We start from the raw sequence: 19,406 nt of genomic DNA on the forward strand, positions 1-19,406 counted from the left end.
CGACAGAAGCCCTGTCCCAGTGAACTGCAATTGTGAAGTTTCACAGCTTCCAAGAAAAATAGTGGGTCCTGAGATGGACAAAGAAGCATTGCGACTCTCAGTAGGAAGGCCACGCCATCAAGCGTTATCAAGACGTCGGTCCGGTGCTGACAAAGAAGTTCCACGAGCCAAGTTCACAGCACAGTAATACTCATCATACCACATAGTACTGATCCTGAGAAATACGATGTTCTGTGACAGACATGTGCATTGGACGGAGTCTCTGCAAAAGCATAACTGTTGTGTTAAACAGCCAGCCAAAGACTGCTTTTTTTTTTGTTGTCAATATAAAGAAAGGACAGTATTGCAACATCGTCAGGGGGAGTAGTAGATGTATCGTTTTCAACAAGGCCAAAGCTGCCATATATAAAAATGGAGTCCGTTTTGGGGTGGTGTACCTGACGTAGCTAAGAGTGACATTTGAGGGGAAAGAATATTTTTTTTACGCCAGAGGAAGCAGATTCTTTTGTAAAAAAGCATGGACTGGTCACGGGTTGAAGAGTTCAGCCATTATGGAATTTTTGGATGGGTTACCCATCCCAGTGGTGGAGGGGGAAAGGTGGGAAGAGTTGGAATCCCCGTTGGACCCAGAGGAAATTTGGAAATGTATTGGGTTGAAGCAGACGGGTAAAACTCCTTTCTTTTTAAAATTTAGAATACCCAATTATTTTTCCAATTAAGGGGCAATTTAGCGTGGCAAATCCACCTGCCCTGCACATCTTTGGATTGTGGGGGTGAAACCCACACAGACACTGGGTGAATGTGCAAACTCCACACGGACAGTGACCCAGGGCCGGGATTTGAACCCTCAGCGCCGCAGTCCCAGTGCTAACCACTGCGCCACCATGCTGCTCGACGGGTAAAACTCCTGGCCCTGACAGTTTCATTGGCTGTGTTATCATTGGCTCAGATGTGAAACTCTTGCTTCTTAGCCAGAATGTTCAAACCCCACTTCAGAGACTTGAGCACATAATTCCAATTAACACTTGCAGTACTGAGGGAGAGCTGCACTGCTGACGTGCTGTCTTTTGGATGACTTTATGTGGATGTAAAATATTCCGCGCATCAATCAAACAACAGCAAGAGGGTTCCCCTGATGATCTGGCCAGTATTTATCCCTCAACGAACATCTCTAATTATCTGGCTTATATTTCATTGCTTTTTGTGGGATTTGCACAATTTGGCTGCCATATTTGGTGACACTCCAATAGTGGTTACACTTCATTGGCTGTGAAGTGTTTTGAGATGTATTGAGGTGGCTTTAAGAAAAGCAGCCTTCATGGTGGGATTGTTGACTTTGATTTTATTTCTGTCTGTACAGGGTGGTTCCTGGATCTCAACGGGAGATGAAGCATCGAGGTTTGCAAGGTTTTCCTTCAGGAGGCATTTTTTCCAACACTTGGGCTTCCGCCTGGCCAGAACATGTAACCTGGGGAAAACTCCAGTCAAAGAGCTGAATATTGAAACACTTGTTCCAGGTATGGGAGAAAGTGGTACAACTGGAACAGTTGGAATGAAAATGCCATCCAAACTGGAAAAGATCCCAAATCCAATTATTGTCTTCTACTGGGTATCAAAGAGCAGCAATAAAAATGGATTTGGAAATCCAAAAATATATATTTGGAGTAAAGATGATGGGAGCTGATTTGATTTTCTTTGGAAAAGAGGAAACATTAAGTTTAATGGCAGTTTTAAGGATTATGAAGATGATTTGTTAATTTGAAACAAAGGCAAAAAATGTTCAAAATACTCAGCACGTCAATCTGAATCAGTGCAGTGAACAAATGAGTTACGTTTCAGACATAAACTCTCTTTTTCAGATTGGGCATAAACTCCCCGGCGCAACTGAGGTGAGGGTGACGAGTACAAATTATCGATATATTATTTGTACGGTTTAACAAGGGATTTAGTATTGGTGCAGCCTTTAAATTTAGAAGTTCATAGCACAGGAGAAGCCAGCTTGTTCCATCACATCAATATTAGCTCTTTCATGGTGCAACTTCATTCTCATTCACTTCCCACAGCCTGGTTTATTCTTCTTTCAGAAGGTGTGTTGATCTCTGCAATAATCATTCCCTTTTAATACAATTCATGCTTCCACTGCTCTCCTCACTCTCTTAATGGCAATCCCTCATCACTGGTTCCACCATTGGTGAAATCTCTCCCAATTCACGGATCAAAACCCATCATCAATTCACAAGACTATATTGATCTTCATCTAGTCCCAAGATGTGCAAGTTAGGTGGATTGGATATGCTAAATCGCCCCTAGGTGGGGTTATGGGGATAGGGTGAGGGATTGGGCCTAGGTAGGGTGCTCTTTCAGGGAGTCAGTGCGGACTTGATGGGCCAAAAGGCCTCCTGCATTGGGGGGAGTCTATGATGATTCTAGGATTTATTCAAGTGATAACTGTTACAATTTCTCAAGCCTCTCATCATAACCTATAGCTTCCTGATGTTCTCCTAATGCCTACTGTTGTGAGAGCATTAAATTATATGTCCTGCTTGTAAACCCAAAATGCTGTTTTCCTTTTCCCCACACTATCTATCTACACTTGCAAGTTCAGGGATAATGGCCGGGATTCTCCGACCCTGCGCCGGGCCGGAGAATCCGCGGGGGGAGGCGCGAATCCCGGGGGGAGGCGCAAATCCCCCCCCCCCGACGCCGGCTGCCCTATTCTCCGGGGGCCACAGCGGCCCCCCCTCGGCGATCCTTCGGGCCCCAACATGCCAAGTGGCCGTCCAGTTTTGCCCAGTCCCGCTAGCTTGAATTACTCACCTTGCGCACGGCGTGATCTGGCAGATAAGTGTGCGGAGGCGGTCCTGGGGGGGGCGGGGGATCCGACCCCGGGGGAGCCCCCACGGTGGCCAGGCCCGCAATCGGGGCCTACTGACCCTGCGGGTGGGCTGGTTTCGTGGGGGCCTTCTTTCCTCCGCGCCGGACCCCTGCAGGGCTCCACTGGGGAGTTTATTGCCGGGGGGCCAGCGCAGAGAAGAGAACCCCTGTGCATGCGCGGAAATACACCGGCCAGTCCGTGCATGCACGAGATCACACCGGCTGTTCCGCACATGCACAAACTCGTGCCAGCCCTTTGGCGCCGGCTCCAGCGGCGTCAACCACTCCGCGTCAACCTAGCCCCCGAGAAATTGGAGAATTCCTCACTTTCGAGGGCTGTTGATGCTGGAAAACCGGTTGGCGCCAGTTTTTCCGCTGGCGTGGGGACATAGCCCCATTTTCAGAGAATCCCGCCCCAATGTATTTGAACCTCTAGGACACTGTCTGCTCAACCTTTAATGTCTGCCCATGGTGTGCATACTCCGATCACTTGTTCACCCTTCGAAACACATTACTCCTTCACCTGTGTCTTTCCTGAAGTCTTTTGAAGTTCATCGCGTTATTTTCTGTCATCAGCAGCTTTAGATTTTTTTGTTCCCTACGGTTCAAAATTGAGTCATCTTTATATTTCGAGAACAGAACTGGCTCCGGCATTAACCCCTTGGATGCATCACTTACAGTTAGTGATCAACTCCGCCACATCCATATATCCTAACCCTTTGTTTCTTATATTCTGAGCAATTCTTGATGCTTTAGAGTAACCATACTATTGCCTATTAATTAGGTATCAGTATAAATACTTGAAAATATTGCAGTCAGCTTCAACACTAGCTATTATTTCCTTGATGTTAAAAGGGGTCCAATCTCACCTCATGCATTTCTTTGATCTCACCCGGTTAGTTGCTAGGGAAAGGACACACCTTCTTCTTCAGTCTCTGAAAAGACACAGGGCAGGCGCCGATTTGACGTCAAATCGCAATTCTTCACCACCTCGACAGCGGCTTTCAGCGTCAATGTGTTCCAGAACGCACGTACAGTAAACACCCTTTGCATATCATTAGCGGGTCTGACCCAATATTTTCCGGGGCCTCCGTGATTCTCTGCCTCCAATGGGCTGATTTCCCGATGGCGCGGTTCACTTGTGCTTTTAAAAATCGTGAAACCAGCGTAGCGGCTGCTGAGGCAGAGAGAGGGGGTCTGGAAAGTGTCCAACATCGCCATAGTTTGCTGACAGTTGTGCAACTGGCTGGGGGGCTTCTGCCAGGGCCGGGGGGAGCGGGGGTGGCCAGGAGGTGGGCTGTGAGGTCGGGGTGGCCGGAAAGGCAGCGTGCGCCGCTGCAGCCCACTGTGAACTTAATGCCATGGATCGCATGGGTGTCCCCCCAGGTGCCCTCTGGCCCCAGCCGACCCATCAGCTGTATGGGTGTGCTCCAGCACAACCAATGCCATCTTGTTGGCTGGGATGGTGTGTTTGGGGAGTGAAGTGAAGTATATGCGGCTGCAGCTTGTCAGCCTCCCAAGTGACAACCATGTCCCAGCGAATCCCGCATCATTTTTCCACTCGGCACCGGTGCTAGCCCCTTAACAGTAGTTGAATCGGTCCAGGTCCGGCGCCAGTTTTGCTGTCATGAAGATCTGCGCCGGCGTCAATAATTAGTCTCAGAAACAGAATCCGCCAACAATCTCTCTGATGTAACGTTTCAATATCACCATTATAAACCCAGTGCATCGCATCACGTTCCCCTCCAGATTGTGAAATTGGTGATATGCTGGTGGAAATGAATGAATGCTTCTTTAACACTATCAACAACCCTGAAGAGGGCATAGGTTTCTGATTATTTTTGATTTAAACCCAAACTTTTTTTGTTGCAATGGATAGGCCACCTCAAGTAAATCATCATCTGGTGCATTACTATAGCATAACATGCCTGCAATGGTGAAGTAAATTTCGTGGTTTAAGCATTTAAAGCAGCATCACTGTTGTCTTAAAAGTATTTTACAGGAGGTTTAAGAAGTTGTATTTGACAATTTGAAATGTACGCACACTTGCAAAATGGTCGCTATCATCTGAGATCCCATAGCACCTAAGGCAATACAAGGAGGTTGTTGCATCATCCATTTCACCCTCTTGTCTGTGGAAACTAATAGTGTGTTGTTAGTACGGCTGAAATGTCCCTTTTAATTGCTTCAGAACTGGGCAGTTTGAGTAGCATTCAATACTGGATGACATTCAATGACAAGCGGAGGGACAGAATAAAAAGCAACTTTTAAGCTTTGCTTTGCAATTCTTTTGCCATTTTCTGCAGTAAAGAAATTTCCACTAAAGAGACATATGTTTTCACCAGATAACCCAATCACTGTCCCCAAGGAGTCTGTGCAACTGATCTCCGTTCCCAGTGCCAACACTCAGATGTACTATGAGACGGATGTTGCTGTGCAGGTAGGTGCTACACACCTCTCAGACCAGTACAGTGCCAGCCACTTAACAGATCGACAGGGCTTGATTCTCTGAAAGATACATTTTTCATGAGCTTTCTGTGAGATGAATGAAGTCTCTTGGTTCAAATATATTCTGAACTGTATTGGTTGAATGGAGAAACATCAAAAATGAAAGTCTGAGTGTAGCATTGCAGTACTCCACATGAATAATTGTAACGTTAAATCCCAAGTATAAAACATGAGGATATTCATATTTGGTCCGCATGCCTGGAATTGCTACTTTTGTTTTGTTTAATGAGCACTCCAGGCAAGACTCAAAATAATCATGTTATAAAACCGTAAATAATGTCATGCAAATATTCTACCTTTCTCTATTTCAGCATTTTTCTCTGATATTTCACTCCCCACTATAGTGACTGTTTTTCATAGCTGAGTTCAGTGACAGTTCATAGGCTATTGAACCATGGGGGAAAGAATATGGAGGATCGTACCAGAGACGAGCTGGATCCTCACTCAATAAATATACTTCAGGTTTAACAGGGTAGAGACCAGGGGCGAAATTCTCCCCCAACGGCGTGATGTCCGCCGACTGGCGCCAAAAACGGCGCCAATCAGACGGGCATCGTGCCGGCCCAAAGGTGTGGAATGCTCCGCATCTTTGGGGGCCGAGCCCCAACATTGAGGGGCTAGGCCGGCGCCGGAGGAATTTCCGCCCCTCCAGCTGGCGGAAATGGCGTTTGTTGCCCCGCCAGCTGGCGCGGAAATGCGGCGCATGCGCGGGAGTGTCAGCGGCCGCCGACAGTATCCCGTGCATGCGCAGTGGGGAGAGTCTCTTCCGCCTCCGCCATGGTAGAGGCCGTGGGGGAGGCGGAAGGGAAAGAGTGCCCCCACGGCACAGGCCTGCCTGCGGATCGGTGGGCCCCGATCACGGGCCAGGCCACCGTGGGGGCAGCCCCCGGGGTCGCCCCGCGCCCCCCCAAGACCCTGGAGCCCGCCCACGCCGCCTGGTCCCACCGGTAAATACCAGCTTTGATTTACGCCGGCGGGACAGGCAATTTCTGGGCGGGACTTCGGCCCATCCGGGCCGGAGAATTGAGCGGTGGGGTCCCGCCAACCGGCGTGGCCCAATTCCCGCCCCCACCCAATCTCCGGTACCGGAGACTTCGGCGGGGGCGGGATTCACGGCGGCCAACGGCCATTCTCCGACCCGGCGGGGGGTCGGAGAATGACGCCCCAGGAGTAGGAACCGTTGCAGACTTTTTGTCTCTCCAGCCCAAGGGCCTGGAATCTGTATCTCTATTACTGATCCAGCCATGATCAGCTAATCAACGCACACCAGAGAACAAAGTGCAGCCTTCCTGGTCAGTGTGGCTCAGGAACTGTTTATGTTCCCATCGAGCTCTCGAGTTTTTGTTTTAAATAGACGGCTGGAAGCGAAAGACAGCGGCCGGGATTCTCCGGTCCGCCAGCCGCGTTTTCCTGCGCGGCTGCCCTCGTTGGCAGCGGGATCCTCCATTCCAGCAGCCATCCAAAGGGATTTCCCATTGTGGCCACCCCACGTTAATGAGAAACTCGTGGGCATGGGCGCGCTGCCAGCGGAGTGGAAGATCCCGCCGACAGAGAATTCCGCTGAGCATTTGTTGCTCCAAGCTCTGGGGATCAAGTAATTAATACTTCAATGCTTTTGATTATGGTTCAGAGTCGCATTACATAATTAATGTCAAGGCAAAGCTACTTGAATGAAGGTTCTGTGGTAACCGATCCATCGGTGGATTAACATCAGACATGGACAAGCTTGGGCTTCCCTATGTGGCTCAATTCAATTAACATACCTTGTTCTGACGAACACGAAGCAGAAATGTTTTGCAGACTTTTTTTTTTCTGACTCCCAACTTGCTCATTTGCCCCTAGTATTTGAACGCTTTCCCAAAGAAAATGTTTTCCTCAGATCAATATTGTCAATTCCCATCAAAATCTTATAATCCAATTGGGTCATCTAAAAGTTCCTTAGTTTTAAAAATAAACAAACTTGACTTTTTGAACCTGTTTTTTATAACTTCAACTTCTCATACCAGAATCATCCAGTCAAAGCTTGATCTGATGAAGACTCGCCCAACAATAACCGAGAATGACATGTATTCCGATCACGTTAACTAATCTGTACCTCAACGATTGGGAAAAAGCAAAACAAATCCATACATCCTGTAACAATTCATCAAAATGACAGCAAAGACCAGTTTACTATCTGGCTCCACTATCAACTCCACTATATTTCTATTGGATAATGGATTTCATAACACAAAACCCACTTGCCTAATTTGATGCAAATTACAGTAAATTTGCAGTCTCAGTTATGACACCTAAGAAATTACAATTAAGAATTGCGATCAAGCAGAAAGATATAACCCTAGTTGTGAAATTCGCATGGACAGGGATCATTAGATGTACTCCAGTTAGAGGAAGGAGATTGAAACTTGAGTTTACTGCCTTCATCTGTTTCCAAAAATCCTTGTGTTCTTTTTCTCGCGTGTCATGGTAATATTCTTGCTATACTGTATGATTTACTCAGGATCAGCTGGAGTTGGAGTACGGGGACCTGAGCAAAACTGGTTACTGCAGCCAATTGTTTGGAGTGTGCAAGCAGGCGATCGAGAAGGAGCAGCTCACTGGGAGCACAGGGCTTGTTCTGGGCAGTGGAACTGGCCTCACGTCCTTCATGTTAACCCAGTTGTTGTGCAAGGTGATATTTTAAATGATCATGCATATTAACAATCCAAATTATTTTATTCCTGTTATATTGCTAGAGGTGCAAGCTGTGACCGTTCTCCAGACAGTCGCAGCATCGCAGCCGAATCAGGTCCTGAACTTTCAGTTTACTGCAGGAGTGGGAGCCTTTACTGGCTTTGCTCATCCTTTCTCAGCATTGGCTCTTTACCAGCAGCATTTGTTTTAGTCCCATCCCACTCTCCCGCAGACATTCTGGCGCAGTGTCTATGTTGGCAGCTAATCTTGCTCACCTTCTTCGATTCCAACCCAAACCTCCCAGTCCTGTCCCAGTGGTGTCGACCAGTGGAGCAGCTCTCACTTTCCCTCTCTGCATCTCCCGCCGTGGTGTCTGCTCACTTGCGAATAAGGCCCTTGCTATCCATGAACATTTTGAGGCTGATTGGGTCCACATCGTAGTCTTGATGGAAACCTGGCTGGGGGGTGATGGCAGCTTCCCCCGAAATGAAGCCTTCCCAGCTGCCTTTACCTTCCACCACTTGCCCTAACAGGCCTGCGCAGTGCTGGAAGGACTTTGTCACTAGGTCACATCTTGGCCTGACACCCTACTCCTCTGGCACTTCCTCCTACTTTGAGCACCATCTTTACATGTCGCCACCTCCATCTGCTCCCATGCCGACCCCTCCCCCACTACCCACTTCCTAATCATGGCTATATTAGCCGCCCAGTAGTAATTGCAGAGGTTCGGCAGCGCCAACCCACCCTCCCCCCGCTCCAGCAACACTTTCTTCACTCGCGGAGTTTTACTCGTCCACACAAAGCCCAAAATAATCTTGTTCACCCGCTTGAAAAAGGCCTTAGGGATGAAGATGGTGATGCACTGAAAGACAAACAGAAATCTGGAGAGGACTGTCATTTGCACAGTCTGTACCCTCCCCGCCAGTGATAGCGGGAGCATGTCCCATCTCTTAAAGTCCCCTTCCATTTGTTCTACAAGCCGGGATAGGTTTAATTTGTGCAGTGCCTCCCATTTCCGGGCCACCTGGATTACCAGATACCGAAAGCTCTTCCCTACCATTCTAAGCGGCGGCTCTCCCAGCCTCTTCTCCTGTCCTCTTGCCTGGAACGCAAACATCTCGCTTTTCCCCATGTTCAATTTATACCCCCAAAATTTGACAAATTCCCCCAAGATTCGCATTACTTCCCCCATCCCCTCCAGCGGGTCTGAAATATACAAGAGCAGGTCATCTGCGTAGAGCGAGACCCGGTGCTCCATCCCCCCCCCCCGGAACCAGCCCTTTCCAGTTCCTAGAGGCTCTTAACGCCATGGCCAATGGCTCTATGGCCAGCCCAAACAGTAACGTGGAGAGGGGGCACCCTTGCCTCGTCCCTCGATGCAGTTTAAAATACCCCGACCTCAGCCAGTTCGTACGCACACTCGCTACTGGTGCCTGCTAGAGCAACCGCACCCAGTTAATGAAGCCCTCACCAAACCCAAACCTTCCAGTGCGTCCCACAGGTAATTCCACTCCACACGATCAAAAGCCTTCTCCGCATCCATCGCTACCACTACCTCCGCCTCCTCTCCTGAGGGCATCATAATAACATTTAGAAGCCTTCGAACATTGGCCTTGAGTTGCCTGCCCTTAACAAATCCCGTCTGGTCTTCCCCTATCACCCCCGGGACACAATCCTCTATCCTTGTGGCCAGTATCTTAGCCAGCAGTTTGGCATCCACATTCAGTAGAGAAATCGGCCTGTATGACCCGCATTGCTCCGGATCCTTCTCCCATTTCAGGATCAATGAAATCGAGGCCTGTGACATTGTTGGGGGGAGGACTCCCTTCTCTCTTGCTTTGTTAAATACCCTGACCAGCAGTGGGCTCAATATCTCTGAAAACGTCTAGGAGAATTCCACCGGGTAGCCGTCAGGCCCCGGGGCCTTGCCCGACTGCATGCCCTTCAACCCCTTGATTATTTCCTCTATCTCAATTGGGGCTCCCAGTCCCTCCACCAGGTCCTCCTCCACCCTCGGGAACCTCAACTGATCCAGAAACTGCCTCATCCCCTCCACCCCAGCCGGGGGTTCCGACTCATATGATTTACTATAAAAGTCCTTAAACACCTCGTTCACCCCCGTTGGGTCCAGGACAGTATTACCGTCTCTACTCTTTACTTTACCTATCTCCCTGGCCGCCTCTCTTTTCCTGAGCTGGTGCGCCAACATTCTGCTTGCCGTTCCCCGTACTCCTAGATCGCCCCCCTTGCCTTCCTCAACTGTTCCATTGAATTCCCTGTGGTCAACAGCCCAAACTCCACCTGTAACCTCCACCGCTCCCTCAGTAGCACCGCGTCCAGGGCCTCAGAGTATTTCCTGTCCACCTGGAGTATCTCCTCGACTAACCTGTCCCTCTCAGCCCGTTCCACCTTTTCTCTGTGGGCCCCTATCGAGATTAATTCCCCTCTGACTACTGCCTTCAAAGCTTCCCAGACCGTCGCAGCGGAGACCTCCCCCGTATCATTTGTTTCCAGGTAGTTCTGGATGGACTTGTTAACCCGCCCACAAACCGCCTCGTCCCCACATCCAGTCTTCACAGCGGGCGTTGCCCTCTCTCCACACTAACCCGTAGATCCACCCAGTGCGGGCCATGATCCGACACCGCAATAGCCGAATACTCAGTATCCACCACCTTCGGTATTAGCACCCTGCTCAGAACAAAAAAGTCGATGCGAGAGTATACCTTGTGGACATGTGTGAAAAAGGAAAACTCCTTCGTCCTCAGGCGTGCAAACCTCCATGGGTCTACTGCCCCCATCTGTCCATAAAACCCTTCAATTCCTTTGCCACAGCCGGCCTCCTTCCCGTCCTGGATTTTGACCGGTTCAATTCCGGATCATATGACTGTGTTGAAATCCCCTCCCATGATCAGGTTATGTGACTTTAAGTCTGGGATCTTACCTAAAACCCGCCTCATAAATTCCACGTTGTCCCAATTCGGAGCATTTATGTTCACAAGTACCACCCGCACCCCCTCCAGCTTCCCACTCACCATTATGTACCTACCCCCCTTGTCTGACACGATTCTCCCTGCCTCGAATGCCACTCGTTTGCTGATCAAAATCGCTACCCCCCTGGTCTTTGAGTCCAGTCCTGAGTGGAATATTTGGCTGACCTACCCCTTCCTCAATCTCGTCTGGTCTGTAACCTTTAGTTGTGTCTCTTGTAGCATTGCCACGTCCACCTTCAGCTCCCTCAAATGTGCGAACACGTGAGCCCTCTTGACTGACCCATTCAGTCCTCTCACATTCCATGTGATCAGCCTGGATGGGGGGCTTTCAACCCCCCCCCGCCAACTAGCCATCACTCTTTTTAGGCCAGCCTCGAGCTCGCGCCTTCCGCTTCTTCGAGTCCCCACTCGGGCAGTCGCCGTTCCCGACCTCCCATTTGTCCCCTAGTAACAGTTCCTCCCGTCAGCAAAGCAGCTTACACCCGCCCTAGCAACAACACTAGAAACCCAATCCCCCAAGTCAAGCTCCAGTTTAACACCCCCCCCCCCCCCACCCCCCACTGTGCTTCCAAGAGTAGCTGATCCATGCTGACTTGGTAGCCACTGGCACCAGGCAGTCTGTCTCCCTATTGTTCTCTCCTCTCTCTCCCCCCCCAACATGAATAAACATTTTAAAAGCATCACATCCCCCAGTAAACAAACATCAGAAAAAGAGTGAAGAAACAGTCACTTTAGAAAAATAGTAACCAAAAGGCAGAACCAAATTCAAAGCCCCCCCCTAACAAGGTCCCTGCAAGACAAAGCAACCTTTAACCATCCACACAGCCCATTATTTCATATAGAGCTACTTAAACCAATTTATATGCATGAGCAACCCTTAACCGTTCCATCAGACGTGGCCTCACTGCTCCCATCGTGTCAATCACAGATAGGGCCAACTCTAATCACTTCCGTGTATCACTCTCCATCTATATCCCTTTCCAATCTCAATTTCCTTTCCCTAGAAAAAACTATCCCCAATTCACTTTCAACTGCACTTTCAAACTCCAGACTGTCTCGCCTTTGATCCTCAGTTTGCTCTGTAATTTGTGCAACTACTGATTTCTCAACTGCATCCTCGTCTCTAGTTTTGAAGTCCTAGTCCTGAAAATCCTATTCCTCTCTCTCAGCCAGGCCTGGCCCACTGGTACAGCCCTCTTCTCTGCTCCCTTAAGTCAACGGGACTCCGATTTGAAACTATATGACAGCCGACTAGTTGAACCATTCATCACCAGATCTGATTGGACCACAGAAAGTACGGTCAGGCCTGGCTCGCACCAGCTAAAACTGCTCACTATTCTGGACCTTCCTGGAATGCAAAGATAACTCCCGGTTTATTTTCTCCACGGTAAACCACCTTCTTGAACCCCTATATTCCTCAAGCCTCACCAACGATAAGTGCAGGGGGGGGGGGGGGGGGGGAATCATGGCCTTCTTTGTCACTAAGATTGAGACTAACCAATCAGCTGCTTCTACGCATTTCCTTCCTTCCCCTAGCCCACTTGGGCCAAACTTCCTCGAACGTTTGCCAGTGTCCCAGCCCAGAATGTATATCTAGTTTCTCCACTACATCCCCTCATGCCTGCTTTGCACTCATCCTTTCCATGAGACCCACTTTTGGATTCCTCAATCCTAGTTTCTGAACTGCTGACCGTCTAACTTCCTTTCCTAGTCCCCACACTAGCTGACACTTGTTCATGGTCCTCTCTCATCAAGTTCTCTCCTTTGAATTTGATGTCACACCCACTTCTCAAAAAACCAACCCTTGACCCTTGTAAACTACCCATCTCCAACCCTCCCCCTGCATCTCAAAAATCTTTGTGTTGCCACCTTCCAAATTTGGAGGAGTCCCCTGCTTCAATCCCTCCAATCAGATTTCTGCCCACAAGGCTACTAAAACATCTCTTATCAAAGTCATAAGTGACTGCTACATAAGTTCATCCTTGTCCTTCTTGACCTGTCTGCAGCCTTTGATGCAGTTGACCACACCATTCTGCTCCATCGCCTCTCCACACTATCATCCAGTTGGGTGGGACTGTACTTTTTCTTATCTGTTTAATCATAGCAGAGTATCACTTATAATGACTCCTCTTCCCAGTCACACTGTTACCTCTGGTGTCCCCGAGGATCTATCTTTGCCCCTAATATTTCCTATCTACATGCTGTTTTTTGGTGACATCATCTGAAAGTACAGGGACAGTTTTCATATGTTTGCTGACAACACTCTGCCCTCACCACCATCTCTCTCTAGTTCTCAATTATTGCTAAACTTATCAGATTGCTTAGTCAATACCCAGCGCTATATCAGCAGAAGTTTTCACCAATCAATTACTTTTAAATGTTTCGGGTCTCACCCCAATGCTATTCCCTAGCTCATGATTCTATCCCTCAGTCTTATTGTCATTTAAAAAATTTATTTTAGAAGACCCAATTTTGTTATCAAATTAAGGGGCCAATTCACCTGCACATCTTTGGGTTGTGCGGGTGAGATCCACACAGGGGGGAATGTGCAAAAGCCACACAGACAGTGACCCGGGGCAGGGATCGAACCCGGATCCTCAGCGCCATGAGACAGCAGTGCTAACCACTAGGCCACCCTGCCGCCCTTTTATTGTCATATTTGACCTCAAGATGAGCATCCAACCACAAATCTGCCCAATCACCAAGATCGCCTGTTTCTATCTCCATAACATCGTGCAACTGCACCCTCACCTCAGTTCATCTGCTGCTGATGGGCTCATCCACTCTAAAGGTGACAATTATGGTGATTCCTGGCAAAACGTCCCATATTCTACCCTCTACGATTTTGAGGTCATTGAAAACTCTGCTGACCATACTGCTGACCATACTCATTCCCTTATCACCCTGTGCTTGCTGATCTGCATTCACTCCTGGTCAAGCATCGCCTCACATTTAAAATTCTTCTGCTTGTTTTCAAATCACCTCCATGGTCTTGCTTCTCCATACGTTGGTAATCTCATTCACCCCACAGCTTTCTGAAGTATCAGAAATCATCTAATTTTGGCTTCTTCAGCATCACAGATTTTAATCATTACACAATTGGTGGCTCTGTTTTCAGACACCTAGGCCCTAAACTCTGGAATTCTCTCCCTAAACCTCTTCACCTCTTTTTCCTCCATTTGGAAGCCCCATAACATCTACCTCCTTGACCAAGCGTTAAATGTGCTGTGTAAATACAAGTTGTTGTTGTCAATTCAAGATGCCAAGGCCAATTCTACTGACCCTACGCATAACCCTGTTAGGAACAGCTAACTATCGCAGGCCAGAGACTGAACCAAGGACTCCCCGCCCAGTATGTAAGGCTGAATATTGCATAAAGATGGGCAATTCCCTTTGAGACTTCTTGTGAGCTTTACTACTGTGATTATTAAATTGCAACGGCAAAAGCTTCCTCTCTTTAGTAGAATTAAAAATGTGCTTATAAAGAACATGCTTACAATTTTATTGAACACAAAGAAAGTCTTTCATACCCACTCCCCAATATGAGTGAAGGCCCACATAACTGACCATGACTCTACAGTAATTCAGAGCCTCCTCAACAGGATACATTGTTCAGAGCTGAATATCAGATAGCCAGCCATGTCATGCATTAACTAGATTGCTTTTTATTTTCTTTCACTAGGTGTTTGGGATAGACTACAGTGGAAGGTTCATTGAGACTGCACAGCAGCTAAAGTCTTCAGGACACCAAGGTTCTGAGATTAAGATTCCAGATTATTTGGACCGAGACAGGGTAGTGTTCAAACAGGTAAATGTTTTGAATCCTGCAAACACATGGGGCGGGATTCTCTAGGGCCGGGCCGGAGAAATGCCGCGACCGGCGTGAATCACGCCACGCCGCCCGACGCCGGGACGCGATTCTCCGCAGAGCGCCGAATCGGCGCCACTGGTGCCGCCATGGCCGACGCGGCGCTGGTCGAGCCCCCCCCCCCCCCGATTCTTGGCCCCTTGGCCCGCGACGGACAGAGTGGCCGTAACAGAAAACCGGAATCCCGTCGGCACCGTTTTAATCTGCTCTCAGCAGGAGGGACCTCAGCGTGGAAGGGTCCGGGGGCGGCCTGTGGGGGGAGAGGGAGGATTGACCCTGGGGGGAGGGGGGCTGTTGTGGCCTGGCCCGCGATTGGAGCCCACCGATCAGTGGGCCGGCCTCTCGGGCTGGGGGCCTCCTTTCTTCCACGCCAATCCCTTTAGCCCAACGCCACGTTGCGTCGGGGCCAGCGCGGAGATGGGAGCCACTGCGCATGAGCAGACCCCGCGGCGCTCAGTTGATGCTGGGATTATCAGCTGGAGCAGTGTGGGCCGCTCCAGTGCCATGCTGGCCCCCTGCAGGGCCAGAATTACTGATCCTGGGGCCATGTTAACGGTGTAGAGAAACGCGACAGCGTTTCCGACGGCGTCAACACTTAGCCTCAGGATCAGAGAATCCCGTCCATTTTTTTGTGTTTTTCTTCTTGATATAAATGTAGCATTCACTGAGCTTTTATGTTCGACATTTCAGAACATGTAAACACTCATCCCTTTCTTACCCCCACCTTCTACCTTCCCACTATGCTCTGAATCCACTCCCCCTCAGAAATGCATCTAATTGTTTTGTGATGACATTTCACAATGACCATTTCTTTGGTCTTCCCTTATAGCTTATTCCGCAACTCCATTCTATATTATTGTATATTATATAGATTTGTATAGAGTATTATGTATTACAGAGCATTACATATATTTTGTAGAGTATTGTAATGTTCCATTGATTCCGTACTCCAAGACATTTGTATTTAACATGACGGAGTAGCTATGAGAGTACATAGCAAGGAATTGAATGTGCGAATGTTCAATCTATGGGACAGACTCCCTCGGGAGATAATAGAAGCAGTTTGTATTGATTCAATCAAATGCAAATTAAATTGATTCCTTTCAGAAAAAAATATTTTGTGATATTGTACATGAATAATTTGAAACATGACATGGGAAACATAACATGCTGGGGTCGAAACTGTGACCCTATGGGTCCCAAAGTTTTCTACTACTGGAGGTTTTCCTCACATCAGGTCTATATCTGTGGTAGACTGATTGATAAAGATTGGTTGCCGTGATTAGTCAACAATTCCATTATAGACTTCCGGGTGCGGCTATGCTGAGCTAAGTCGCACGTTCGGCAGCTCCCGCCAGAAACTGACTTTTGGGCTCTTTTGAGGAGCCCCAACGGCAATTGTTCGACAGTTCCCAGCGTGGGAAGGCGACCGTACAGTTCCCCCGGCACTGTATGGATTGGACCAGGAGTGGAGCGGTCAAGAAAGTGATTTTAGTGCAGCGAAAAATGCGAGGGAGGAGAAGCAAGGTGGCGGCGGGTGGAGACCAGGCAGCGTGGGCGCTATGGTCGCAGGAGCAGCAGGAGTTCCTCAAACGCTGCTTTGCGGAGCTGAAGGCAGAACTGCTAAAGCCGATGAAGGCGTCGATCGACAAGCTGGTGGAGACCCAGAAGGCCCAAGGGGCGGCAATCCGGGAGGTGCGGCAAAAAGCCTCTGAGAACGAGGATGAGATCCTGGGCCTGGCGGTGAAGGTGGAGGCGCACGAGGCGCTGCACAAGAAGTGGCAAGAAAAATTTGAGGACATGGAGAAGCGGTCGAGGAGGAAGAATCTCCGGATTCTGGGTCTCCCGGAGGGAGTGGAGGGGTCTGACGCCGGGGCATATGTGGTCACGATGCTCGACGCGCTGATGGGCGCGGGAGCTTTCCCGACGCCCCTGGAGCTGGACGGGGCTCATCGAGTCCTGGCGAGGAGGCCCAAGGCTAACGAGCCGCCAAGGGCGGTAATGGAGCGTTCCACCGCTTTGTGGTCAGGGAGTGTGTCCTGAGATGGGCCAAAAAAGAACGGAGCAGAAGGTGGGAGAAAACAGAGATCCGAATATACCAGGACTGGAGTGCAGAGGTGGCCAAGAAGAGAGCCGGCTTCAACCGGGCTAAGGCGGTTCTACATCTGAAGGGGGTGAAGTTTCGGGATGCTGCAGCCAGCGTGATTATGGGTCACATTTCAGGATCGGTACCACTACTTTGAGACGCCGGAGGAGGCGTGGACCTTTATCCAAACTGAAAACTGCCCAGGGATGGGGAGGTAAGACAAGGCCACAAAAAGGGAGCTGCACCAGAAGGGGCGGGGCCGGCTTGGATGGAAAGCGCAGGCTTTTTCCCGCGCTACGGGAGGAAAGGGGCGGGGCCGGGTTGGGGGGGGGGCATTGCTGGAGAGGAGCACACACTAATTGCCAGGGGGAGGTGGAAGGACTCTCACACTGGGGGGTCGATGGAGTGGCGGGAGAGGCTGGGGTCAGTAGGAGTCAGCTGACTTACGGGAGTGCCATGGGGGGAGCAAAACAGCTAGAGGAGGATCTAGCTGGGAAGGGGGGGGGGGGGGGAACTGGGTTGCTGCTGCATTGGCCAAAGGGGAGCTGGAGCTAGGAGAGGGAGTCGGGGCGGGGGTCCGCCGCCTGGGGGAATGGAGGGTGCGGGAGGCGTGGGCACGTGGCTGGCCAATAAAGGGAGATGGCTAGTCGGCAGGGAGGGGGGGTGGGAAGCCCCCTGATCCGGCTGATAACTTGGAATGTGAGGGGCCTGAACGGGCCGGTCAAGAGGGCCCGGGTGTTCGCGCACCTAAAGGGACTGAAGGCAGGTGTGGCTATGCTCCAGGAGACACATTTGAAGGTGGCAGATCAGGTTAGGCTCAGAAAGGGGTGGGGAGGGCAGGTCTTTCACTTGGGGTTGGATGCGAAGAATAGAGGGGTGGCGATTCTGGTGGGGAAGCGGGTGTCGTTTGAGACGCTGAACGTTGTGGCAGATAATGGAGGTCGGTACGTGATGGTGAGTGCTAGGTTGCAGGGGGTGCGGGTGGTATTGGTGAACGTATGTGCCCCGAATTGGGATGATGCCGGATTTATGAAGCGCATGTTGAGTCGGATTCCGGATTTGGAGGCAGGGAGCCTGATAATAGGGGGGGACTTCAACACGGTGCTGGATCCAGCACTGGACCGGTCTAGGTCCAGGACGGGGAAGAGGCCGGCAGCGGCCAAGGTGCTTAGGGGGTTTATGGACCAGACGGGGGGGAGTGGATCCATGGAGGTTTGCCAGGCGGGTGGTCAGGGAATTTTCCTTTTTTTCCCACGTCCATAAAGCCTACTCCCGGATAGATTTTTTCATCGTGAGTAGGGAGCTAATCCCGAAAGTGGAGGGCACGGAATATTCGGCCATAGCCATCTCGGACCACACCCCGCATCGGGTGGAGCTGGAGTTGGGGGAGGAGAGGGACCAGCGGCCGCTGTGGCGCCTCGATGTGGGACTGCTGGCGGATGAGGAGGTGTGCGGGCGGGTGCGGGGGTGTATTGAAAGATACTTAGAGGCCAATGACAATGGGGAGGTGCCGGTGGGGGTAGTCTGGGAGGCGTTGAAGGCGGTGGTCAGGGGAGAGCTAATCTCCATTAGGGCCCATAGGGAGAAGAGAGAGGGAGAGACTTGTGGGGGATATATTAAGGATGGACAGGAGCTATGTAGAGGCCCCCGAGGAGGGACTACTTAGGGAGAGACGGAACCCCCAGACGGAATTCGGCTTGCTGACTACTGGAAAAGCAGAGGTGCAGTGGAGGAAAGCGCAGAGGGCGGCGTATGAGTATGGGGAGAAGGCGAGTCGGCTGCTGGCACATCAGCTTCGGAAGAGGGAGGCAGCGAGGGAGATTGGTGGAGTTAGGGATAAAGGGGGGAACACGGTGCGGAGTGCGGTGGGAATAAACGAGGCATTCAGGGACTTCTATGAGGAGCAGTGTAGGTCTGAGCCCCCGATGGGGGAGGGGGGGGGGGGGATGTGCCAATTTCTAGATCGGCTGAGGGTGGAGGAGGAGCAGGTGGTTGGGCTGGGGGGCACCAATTGGGCTGGAGGAGCTGGTTCAGGGACTAGGGAGCATGCAGGCAAGGAAGGCCCTGGGGCCGGATGGGTTCCCGGTGTAATTTTATCGGAAGTACGTGGACCTGCTGGGCCCGTTGCTAGTGAGGATTTTCAATGAGGCGAGGGAGGGGGGGACCTTGCCCCCGACAATGTCCAGGGCGCTGATCTCTTTGATCCTGAAGCGGGACAAGGACCCATTACAATGTGGATCGTACAGGCCGATCTCACTCCTCAATGTCGATGCGAAGTTGCTGGCGAATGTTCTGGCCACGAGAATTGAGGACTGTGTCGCGCGGTGATTCATGAGGACCAGACGGGCTTTGTGAAGGGTAGGTAGCTGAACACCAATATGCGGAGGCTCCTTAATGTAATTATGAT

The 19,406-nt window shown here is 50.3% G+C and overlaps 1 protein-coding gene across 4 annotated transcripts in view; it reads left to right on the forward strand.

The window, feature by feature from the left end:
• LOC140426478 (uncharacterized) overlaps window positions 1-19,406 on the forward strand; it is an 86,748-nt gene that overhangs the window by 55,502 nt on the left and 11,840 nt on the right. For all 4 annotated transcript variants that reach the window (XR_011948213.1, XM_072511295.1, XM_072511297.1 and 1 more), the window contains 4 exons: window positions 1,361-1,517; window positions 5,220-5,314; window positions 7,883-8,053; window positions 14,728-14,853. Coding sequence is in view for 3 of the 4 variants with exons in the window: in XM_072511295.1 (XP_072367396.1) it covers window positions 1,361-1,517; window positions 5,220-5,314; window positions 7,883-8,053; window positions 14,728-14,853 (549 nt within the window). In the remaining variant the exon portion in view is untranslated. The remainder of the gene's footprint in view (window positions 1-1,360; window positions 1,518-5,219; window positions 5,315-7,882; window positions 8,054-14,727; window positions 14,854-19,406) is intronic.

This window comes from Scyliorhinus torazame, chromosome 7 (genome assembly GCF_047496885.1).
Source record: "Scyliorhinus torazame isolate Kashiwa2021f chromosome 7, sScyTor2.1, whole genome shotgun sequence".
In the NCBI taxonomy this organism is placed as follows: Eukaryota; Metazoa; Chordata; class Chondrichthyes; order Carcharhiniformes; family Scyliorhinidae; genus Scyliorhinus; species Scyliorhinus torazame.